At 36.6% G+C, this 11,115-nt stretch overlaps 1 protein-coding gene across 1 annotated transcript in view; it reads right to left on the minus strand.

The window, feature by feature from the left end:
* Positions 1-10,868, minus strand: part of NAV3 (neuron navigator 3) — a 341,502-nt gene extending 330,634 nt beyond the window's left edge. The window contains exons 1-2 of the mRNA XM_036760724.1: positions 10,622-10,868; positions 9,946-9,998 (exon numbers count right to left, since the gene is read on the minus strand). Coding sequence (XP_036616619.1) covers positions 9,946-9,998; positions 10,622-10,868 — 300 coding nt within the window. The remainder of the gene's footprint in view (positions 1-9,945; positions 9,999-10,621) is intronic.
* Between the last annotated feature and the right edge of the window lie 247 nt (positions 10,869-11,115).

An 11,115-nucleotide genomic window follows, 5' to 3' on the forward strand; every position in this document is an offset into this window, starting at 1 on the left:
CCTGAAGAAAATGGTGCAAACTTATTTCATTGGCTCAGCTTTTTGTCATGTTTCACTAAGAATATACTACTAATGGCAGTGAGCATCAGGAGGCCATTAAAATGCAAAATACAATTAAGCAATGAGCAATTCTGGGGAAATTTATTGGAAATTCAATCCATTTGCCAATTTTGTCATTGAAAATACAATATTGAATACATACACTTTTTATATAGTCACACTTTATGTGTATCTTTGGGGCGGGAAAAGAGTTAATTTGGGTAGGTATTGAATATTCATACCAGAAGGAACCTTAGAAATCATCTAGGCAAACATCATCTCTGCCCACCTTGTCCCTATTTAACAGGGAAGAAAACTGAGGTTCATGAAGGGTGGTGAGTTGCCCACAAACATATTTCTACTAAGTAGCATAGCTGGAACAAGAACCAGTCCAAGTTCCCTGGCTCCCACTTCAGTACTCCCAATTTTCTCTTTTAAAAAGGAAAATTTCTGCTGTCAACAAGAAGAAAAGAATATACAAGCAAACACACAAATGAAACAATTATAAAAGCATAATGAAAGAAAAATCAAAGTATCATCATATTATTTTAATTTAGTTAGGTGGCACAATAGATAAACTGCTGGACCTGGAGTCAGAAAGACTTGAGTTCATATCTGCCCTCAGAAACTTTACTGTCTCACTTTCCACATCTGTTAAATGGGGATAATTGTAGCACTTGGTTCTCATTGCTGTTGTAGAATCTAATGAGATCATATTTATAAAATAATTTGCAAATTTTAAAGCAGCATGTAAATGCTAGCTATTATTATTATTATTATAAAAATTGTAAAGCAAATTTACTGGGGAGAATGTTTGAAAAAAGTTGAAAAATTTTGACATGATCTCTAATTATTTGAATGAAATAAAACAGTAAGAAAATACATGCAAGAATTTTTTGTATGATTACAACACTAGATTTGGAATGAAAGGACCTTGACTGAAATGCTGACTTTTCTGTTTCCCATGTGAATTTGACCAGGTCAATTAATCTCCCTACATCTCAGTCTTCTCAACTCTAAAATGATGGGGTGGTACTGAATAATCTCTAAGGTTACTTGCAGACTTAATACCTATTAAATTCCACTAAAAATACACAATTCAGGTGAACAGGACTTACCAAGTTCATTAGAAATGATGGATATGAAGAATATGGAGAAACACAGGAAGACTTATATGAACTGATACAGAGTGAAGTAAGAAGAACCAGGATAACAATACGCATGACAACTACAATGTAAAATGGAAACAACAAACCCTGAATGATATATAATTAATTATAGTGAGGGCTAACATTTAATATGGTGCTTTAAGGTTTGCAAAAACACATTACCTATATTTTGATAATCAATCAGCAAGAATTTACTAAGCACTCAATATGAGCCAGGCACTAGATGAGGCAAATTTAAGAATCCCTCCTTTCAAGAAGCTCACCCCAAATAAAATATGAAGAAATGCTCCCTTCTTTATAGAATTGTAATGTCAGTATTAGTTGACAGGTCAGTAGTTTTGTTTTCTCCTCTCCTTTCCCTTTTCTTTGTTATAAGGGATAATATCTGGATAAGGGAGAGGAGTTGAACATATTCGGAAATGGAGATTACATGAAAACAGTTATTTAAAATTAAAATAAAAGAGACTTTTCAATCTTTAAATTACTATCATATGCATTGCAATTATAAACTTAATTGTAAAAAATCAGAAAGATAATTCAATACTTTGAACAAAAGTTCCTTACAGGGCTAATTTAAGATCTTTTTGTCCCTGGGGCAAGCTTGCATGAAAAAATATCTAATAGATCAAAGGAATTTGACAGTTAAAAAAAGAAAGTAAGCTCACAGTATTCCTTTAATGATCAGACCTATTTTTATTATAAAACTTGTGTCTCTCAAATTCAAAAGGGTAACCAGCCCCAGAAATAGTAGGACAAATATGTAAATGGACTCTGTGCTCAATTTAGTCTATGCCATGAAGTCCTAATGGCAGAACGATGTAGCATGCCATTTGGTAGATTTAGTGAAACCCTGAAGAGCAATGTAGCATTTTATCCCTTCAAAGATGAGGGTGCCTGCCTCTCTGTCTTTGTATCTCCATTGTCTGAAAGACGGTATGGAGAAATGGAAAATGAGCTAGCCTTGGAACCACAAAGACTTGGGTTTAAGCCTAACCTCTGACACCAGGTGCTGTGACCCTGAACAACTCGTGATGCTCAGGGCATAAGACAATTCTCTAATATTGCAAGCTGCAAAGAAGAGACTTCAGTCCTTTGGTAAAGGAAGGTTTTTAGGAGAAGCTTTCTGTAATCACTGATCATCGCCACCCAGATCTCCAGCGCCTAGCACAATGCCCACCATTGAAATAGCACTTAATAAATACTTGTTGGATTGAAATGAGTTATTGCTTCAGACAATAAAGTAGCTATAGATATCTTGACAGTGACAGGCCTCATTCTGTTGAGTGCAGATGGACTTCAGGTGCTTGTAAATTCCCTTACATTAATTAGTTGGGAAGCCTCAGTGCTATGGGACTTCGAACATGATTGCTGCAAATAATTTTCCATAGTAAAGTCAGTAGTACTACAGACTTGGCTGCTAGAATCAGTCCCATTTAACGGATTTTTTTGGTTCCCCCATAAACCCAGCAGAGGAGGCACAGCCTTTGAAGGATAGAGTGCTAGACTTGAAATCATGAAGACCTGGGATCCAATGTCATTAATTGTTGGACAAGACACTTAACCAATATAATTCAGGCAGCTCTAAAACTTATCTGCTAAGTCTTCAATGGATAATGATCTGCATTGGTGAAAAGAGATTCCCAAACCTGTTGTTTATTCAGTTAGATAACTAGCTAGGCTTGCATTGTGTGTTATGTGGTGATTTAAAAAAATCCCTTATTTGTCACTGAAAAGTTCATAATCATTTATTTTAAGCCAGTATGATATGAAGGAAAAAAAAAAAACAACTAGGAGGTTGAAGGCTTGAGTATGAAGCCCCTGCTTCTCAATCTTTGTATCTGACACTACAGATAACTAGGTGGCACAGTGGATAGAGCACTGAGGCTTGAAATCAGGAAGATTCATCTTCGTGAGTTCAAATCCAGCAGCTTCAGACACTTATTAGCTATGTGACCCTGGGCAAGTCACTTAACCCTGTTTGTCTCAGTATCCTCATCTGTAAAATGAACTGGAGAAGGAAATGGCAAGCCACTGCTATATCTTTGCCAAGAAAATCCCAATGGGGTCAGGAATAGTCAGACACAACTGAAATTACCAAATAACAACAACTCAGTGAATAGAACACTGGGTTTGGATTTAGGAAGATCCTAGTTCAATCTGGCCTTAGACACTTACTAGCTGTAAGACCCTGGGCAAGTCATTTAACTTATATTTGCCTCAGTTTCCTCAAGTAAAAAAGGGACAGTAATAGTTATTCCCTCAAGGTTTTTGTGAAGAATAAAGGAGATGTTATCTGTCAAACACTTTCTACAGTGCCTAGGATATCGTAGGTATGATAGAAATGCTTATTCCCTCTCCATCTTCAATTATTGTATGCCTTTAAGAAGCTCAAATATTTGGAAGTGCTATTCCTTTATCAGCAAACCAGGGATAATCATAGTTGTCCTACCTATACTTCTCAATATACTCACACAATCTAGAGCACAGAAATCTTTCCCAGAAACTGAGGAAGGACCATGTTAGCATCACAGGAACATAGATTTATAGGTGAAAGGGACCTCAGAGGAAACCCCCTTATTTTATGGATGAAAAAACTGAAGGTCATCGAAGTTAAATGACCTAGACATAGTCACATAGGTATTAGGTGCTGGGAATACAATATGAAACTCTGTCCTCTGACCCCAGTGTTTTCCACTGTACACGTCTGTTGCTATGCACATTGAATTTAGGCATATTTCAATTTTAAAAGTCAAGGTTATATTTGATTACTTCAAGAAAGAGGCTCCTGGAATTCTACTTTTAGATTTAACTGAGACATAGGCTGTTGTGAAAAACTGGAGCCTACCATGTAAGACTTTGCTAAACATAGAGCTTAGACAAAAGAGCTCATTTGGACAGCACCTGTTGATTAGGGCATTCTCGGCACACATTTCTAGGTGGGTGGTAACAAGATTAAACATGAATGTATGTATGCCTCAGGCCACAACTTTGGTGAGCTTATACTAGGAAATCAACTAGTCCACTCTAAATGCCAGGAATGTCCAGAATGCCCACCCGATTAAAAATAGCCCCCAAAATGCATGCCATTGTCTTGAAATCTAAAGGCACAAGTGCAAGATTGCCAGACAAAAATGAAAGACATGCAGGGGGATGCTTGTTTTGAACTAATTTCCCATTAAAAAAAAAAGCCTGTCCAAGTTAAAGACTTCCCCAAATGTTTACTCTTAGAGCATATTAGAGGCTGAGGAATGTCACGTATTCCAAGCATTCGTGAACCAGGAATTTGATTTTATGCTATAGCAAAACTTCTGGGAAACTGGCTTCTATGAATTGCCTTTCTTTTTCTTCTCTAGTATGCTCAAGTCCCCAGTAACAATTTTGAGATTTTTGCACTCAGTCTTTGTTCTATCATACTAAGGAATGAGTAGAAGGGGGAAAGAGGAGAGACAAGATTCCTGATCTCTGTTCTGGTTACAGTCAAGTCTCAGTGAGAAAGCTCCCCTTACCAAAGTAGGTCAGTACCTGCTCTGCAGAGTTGTTTAAGGCACTGAGCAGTTAAGCAATTGGCCCAGGGTCAGAAAATCAGTTTATCACCAGAGGTGGGACTTGTATCTAGGTCTTCCTAACTTGGAGGCCAGCCATCTATCCACTATGCTATGGTGCCACCCAAAGAATGAACAGATTTTTTTTTTAAGTGTCTCAATTGCTGAGATATTTTGGAATGGGTATATCTCTCACATTCTTCCTTCTCTTGGAAAAGGGGAATTTAAAAAAAAAATGTTCTATTTTTCACTCCTCCACCTCCATCCATTGCCGCTTTTCAGAATCAGCTTCTTGTTATTCAGTCTTTTTTGAATTGTGTCTTTCTTCATGAAAGCATTTAGGAGTTTTCTTAGCAAAGATCACTAGTATGGTTTGACATTTCTTTCTCCAGCTTGTTCTTCAGATTATGAAACTGAGGCAAAGTTAAGTCTCTTCACCAGAGTCTCACAGCTAATAAGTGTGTGAGGCCAGATTTGAACTCAGGAAGATGAGTCTTCCTGAATCCAGGCCCACTCTCCCCACTGTGCCACCTCGCTGCCCCTAAGGATCAGCTTCTGTCTTCATTTTATTTTATTTTTAATTTATGTAATAAAACAAGCATTTCTATAACAGTACAATTAAAAATGATTGTATATGAAACTACAAATCTCCTACTCACAACTTGCTATTCCTTTCTGCTGTCTTCTAATCAACTCATGATAGTTTACGTTTAAACAGTGCTTTGCAATTATGAAGTGCTTAGCTAGTATTTCATTAGAGTAATATCTAAGAGGCCTTCCTGTAATACACAGACTTTCCTGGATCAGAAACCCATTAATGCTGAGTGTTGTCTAGCAAATATATACAACATGCCAACTTTTCACTGTTGCCCAATAATGAGAAGGGCTGCAGTGAGTCTCACCAGACAATGTGTGTTAGATTTATCTTTAATGTCTAGGTTGCTATTATACTTTTGTGTCCATTTCAGATGTCAAACATTTCATTTTTTTAAAATTATTTTATAACATACTATAATAAAAAGATGTTTGTACATGGAACTGCACACCTATATACAACTTGCTACTCCTTTTAAATATACAATAAATTTAAACATATAAATTTCATTTTTTCCCTTTTTTTCTTCCCTCATCCCCTCCCTGACTCTAGGGATTGCCACCATTACACACACACACACACACACACACACATCTATACATACATATGTAAAATTATTCTATGCATCCTTCTATTTATCAGTTCTTTCTCTGGGTATATGGAATTGTTTTTGTATATCAAAAGAGGACATTCATTTATGTAACTGCAAGCAAAATGGGACTTTTTGTTGTCTTTTGTTTTGGAGTGCTTCTCAGCATTAAGGCAATCAAAAGCCTTTGATTGAGTATTGCCTTTGTAGAAAGGCCCAGGCCCTTTTGCTAATTAGGTCATGAGAAATGTGAAGCCCTCAAGAGGTGTGAAGTGCTCTGACCCTGAAGAAGTATATATATACTCTGAGGTTAGCATTTTGTTTGGGTCTCATTCATTGGAAGAATGTTGGTGTGGAGAATCTGGGTAGTGATTAAGGAGTTCCCTGGCTTTGAAAACCCAGATATTGGTGCCTCTCTCTAGGGTAACTATGTATGTATAGCTTTGGTCAGACAGCTAAAAGCCTATCTGTTGATTTGTGTTATTTGCTCTGTTTATATTTTCTCTGTTTGTAATTTCTGCTTGTATTCGCTCTTAAGTTCAGGGGGCTAACTTTTTCCCCTGAACTAAGTGAATGATATATGTATGTTTTATTAAAGTGAGATTGTAAACCCCTTTAAGTTGCCTTCCTTATAAAAGCAGATCAAAGAACCTTTGCTAGCAGCCCGCCTGTGTACTGGTGTTATTGGTCTTACACAGCCACAGTAGTGGCAAGTAGCATTGTTGTTATAATCTATAACTATTTAAGAGGGGTAATATAAGTTATTAGAACTGATACTTAAAAGAATGGTTAAACAGCAAGGCATGGGGGATAAAGAACTTGCCTCCAAGTCAGAAAGACCAGAGGTCAGGTCTTGCCTCTGATCTAATCCAGATGTGTGTGACTTTCAGGAACTCACAACTCGCCAAGGCTACAACACTGAAGTTTAGGTACTGAGTTGGCTTGGTTAGAAGGACCCTCTCACTGGGGAAAACCACAGGTCTACTGCACAAAGAAACAGCAACATTCAACGTACACTATCTTTCTATCTAGGCATTTAGAAATGGAACCATCCCCTCCAGAATGTCCATCATGTGCATCCTCCCACAATGCAAAGGTGGTTACTCTCTATAATCCAGTCATAATTGTGTGCGTTGGTAGTTGGGATGTCAGTTGACCTCATCAGGCTTCCCTAACTTTATCCTATATTCCTGGCTTTCTAGTACTGTGATATGCTTACTCTTTAATATAATTTCAGCTTGTAAGAAGAAAAGAAGAAAAAAATGGCACAACCAATGAGAATGCAAGTATTTCATAAGCTCTTCTACAACATCAGACTAATGGCAGAGATCATTTTAAAGTTGCCAAACAAGATTTTATGAATTACGGCCAACAAAACTTTCAGTCCAAGCTCAAACTAATCCTTTTCTTAGCTGAGATACATTTCCTAGTTTCCATTTATACACACTTTGCATGAACATAACCAACAAAAATACATTTTTTTGCATATCCTTCATACTCTGAGGCAGTAAAAAGAATGGCAGTTTCAAAATTCCAAAGACAAATGTGTAAACTCTTGAGGTGTGGAAGTTTCAGTTAAGCATTTTAAGGACTGGTTATTTATTCAAAGTTTATAATAATAAAAATTACCCCTTTATTATAAAGTATAAATTAATTTATATGAATATATGTATATATTTATAAATTTATTATGTTATAAAAATTATCAGTAATGTTGCGCCCTGCATTATGCTAAACACTTTACAATTATTATCTCATGAGGAAACAGAGGCAAGCAGAGCCCAAGCATTTTGCTCAAGGTCCCACAGCTTGAAAGTGTCTGAGGCCACATTTGAACTCGAGTCTTCCTGCCTCCAGACCTGGTGCTCTATACCCTGTATCCTATTTTGTCAAACTCAGATAAGCACACCATCAGAATTCTTAAGAGATTCCCAAAACATAGTTTGCAGAACACTATTTTTTAAAATATTGAAATAAAACTAGTCACAACAATACCTATGTGTCTAAGAAGGATTCGTCATCAATATATACTGTATTAGGGTCAAAAGACTTGGGATCTGGCTTGGCTGCCTATTACTTATGTGATCCTGGGTTGTTCCTTCACATTCCTTGGTTAGCAAGTCAACAGACTTGTAATAAGAAGACCTGAGTTTTGATTATATCTCAAACACTTCCTGTCTGTAAGTCATTTAATTTCCTTGGGCCTTGGTTTCCTCACATATAAAAGAAGAGTTATACTTGATGATCTCTAACATCCCTTCCTACTCTAAGCTTATTATCCTAGTTTCTTTATTTGTTTAAAAAAAATGTTGGACTAAGCTACCTAGAGCATCCCTTCCAATTCTGTCTCTTTATCTACAAGATGAAAGACCTCAGCTATGGTCACTTCTAACTAGTTTCAGTATCCTCACCTATAAAATAAGAGATTTGAACTAGGTGATGTCCAATCTCCTTTCCAACTCTAAAACAACTATTCTATAATTTTCTGAAATGAAACTATAGGAATCATTAGGATCAAATCCATGAAAATACAACATTCAAATTATGTTTATACAGCCTTGAAATTCACCTGATTCCCAAAATGTAGCTTATTTCTGAAAGCAACCAAATTAATGACCTTCCCCTATTAGACTACAGATCATGCCTTTTCTTTTCCTGAGTTCTCACACTAAGTACTACATGAGATCACTGGAGTATTTCACAAAAATCTACATAAACTATTTAACTGGTGATTTTTAAAATAAAATGTATTTTAGCTTTTCTGGTTTGAGACTGCTAAAGATTCAGGGAACACAAGGTAGCACACATCAACAGAAATGATAAAAAAAAATGATCAAACCATTTAAGGATTACAAAGCATTTTTCTATTGTTATCTAGATCTGAGAGATAGGGAAACTGACTCTTAGTGAGGTTCAGTGACATGTCCTTGGTTAAATAGCCAAAAAAGTTTCAAAGCCAGAATTTCAACATAAGCCTCCCAACACCACATCTACCACTCTTTCCATAATCCTTTTCTGGTTCAAAAAAAATATAAATTTTTTAAATTTCCTCCAGTCCTTGACATTGTTCATTATTAATTCAGTCACTTAACAAGCATGTTCATTATTAATTCAGTCACTTAACAAGCATGTGCTGAGCACCTACTGTACACTTAGTGCTCTGCTAGACCAATTACAATGACAGCTATGGACCCAGAGGCTTTTGGTAAAAAATACCAGCTAGCTCACTTGATACATTTCCATTTTGAGTATTCTGTATTTTTGTTTATCACCAAAAAATTCAGTGACTGATGGCAAAAATGAGGAGGGTGAGGTTACATTTTGCTTTGAGTAACATTTCATTCAAATAGTTTCATCATTCCATTCTAAAGTTTACTGCAATAAAATTTGCTCTGAGAATGCCTAGTTAGTAAGGGTGAGGGGGACAGGGTGGGTAATAATATTTCATACATAAGATCCCTGAAGAAGTTGTTAGTCATCTCTAATTTCCAATCATAGCTTGGAGAACTTTCAGCAGCTTGTTTTTAGTTCTATTTCCAAAAGTGTTGAGGAGTCATTGTGTTTAAATTTGACTTTGTCATATACAAGTTGAAATGCTATTTATAAAAAAAAAAGTACTTGGCAAATCCTAGTCTTCAAACCAGTTGTTCAGACAAAAAGGCTCCACTTAAAATTGGTTATGGGATTTATTGACATCAATACCAAAGCTAAATTCAATTAGCCAGAAAAATCAGGAAACTCTTAAGTTCAGGATTTGACAAAACATCTGGAGGCAGGCTAATGAGCATTCACACAAACGGAACCCTGTAACCACTACTACTACATCCTGTGCTAGGAGTTTATACTGACAGAACTGACAGAATGTGACCTGTGACCAAGAAGTATCTAAAGCAGGGTGGAAAAAGGAATTGTAAAGCATTTCACATTCCACTCCGATTCCCAAAGTTCATTATTCTAATTCTCTGGTCACAAGGAGAAGAGAACAATACTGAGAATAAATTTAATCCTTACCATTTGAGATTGACTCCTGGGGCATCCATTGATATCTTCAACCTTTTCATTTGCTAAATTTGAGGATGCAAGCAAAAAGAGAAAATAAAAACAATGAAATGTGGAATGAAGGAAAACAACACAGACTATAAAACCCCCAGAAAAAAAAATGCTTTGATTTGTTTTTTTTTTCTGCAGACTTCCTTTTTCAAGCTTTGCACACTTGTTAGTGACCAGCACTTCCCCATGCACAAATCATGCAAGAAAGGGGGTGCGAAGAAGGGCATGCTAATTTTCTAACGGGTGCCAAATGACTGCTGACATGAAACACTTCACAATTGTCCACACAGGATCAGGATACAATTTCAAGGAATCCCAGAAAGCATGAGCCACTCCAGCTCCCAAAATGCACACATGGGAGACATATGGTTTCAGGAAGCATTCATCTCTGACAATTCAGTGGATATGACCAAACAGTTCTAGCCATTTTGAAAGTATGGGCTCACCAGCCTCTTGCAAACATCTTCATGTAAACATTTTTTTAAATTAAATTGAAGCAGAACCATATGAGACTTGGAAACATATGGTCACATCAGGATGTATTTCTGCAGGGTTCATTTCAGGGTACATTAAACTTACATCACATTTCACCATGCAACAAGCCTGTTCATGCCCTCTCTCAGAGTGTAGGTCTTACCGATGATCTGAATGATTTCTGCTAGCAGTACTCCATCTGTAATGTCCTGCTGTAAATCCTTAATCAACCGCTTGTGGCCAGATTTAGCTAGGTAGTGGTTAGCCCAGTCAGTGTAAATCTGTAGAGCAGAGAGGAGGGAAGAAACAGGGATGGGGGTGAAGGGAAGAGACAGAATAAAAATTCTTAAGACAAATGTTGGCTTCAAAGGGAAAACTATTCTGGATCGCATTCCAGTTTCAGAAGTCATAACTCAAAAGGAAATGGTTGTAAAGTCATTTTTTTAAAACAATTTCCTCCTCCCCTCCAACTTATCTCATGTTTTAACTTGGGATGATTCATTATCTTTCATAATAGGGGGTCAATCACTTGTGACAAAGCAAAAACTCCCTTCCTTTATGACTACTAAGGACAATCTAATTACAAACCAGTCTGAATTCTTCCTCTTAGTTCTCCCTGGTTCTATGCATATAAAATACAATCACAACATAGTAAAC

This window comes from Trichosurus vulpecula, chromosome 5 (genome assembly GCF_011100635.1).
Source record: "Trichosurus vulpecula isolate mTriVul1 chromosome 5, mTriVul1.pri, whole genome shotgun sequence".
In the NCBI taxonomy this organism is placed as follows: domain Eukaryota; kingdom Metazoa; phylum Chordata; class Mammalia; order Diprotodontia; family Phalangeridae; genus Trichosurus; species Trichosurus vulpecula.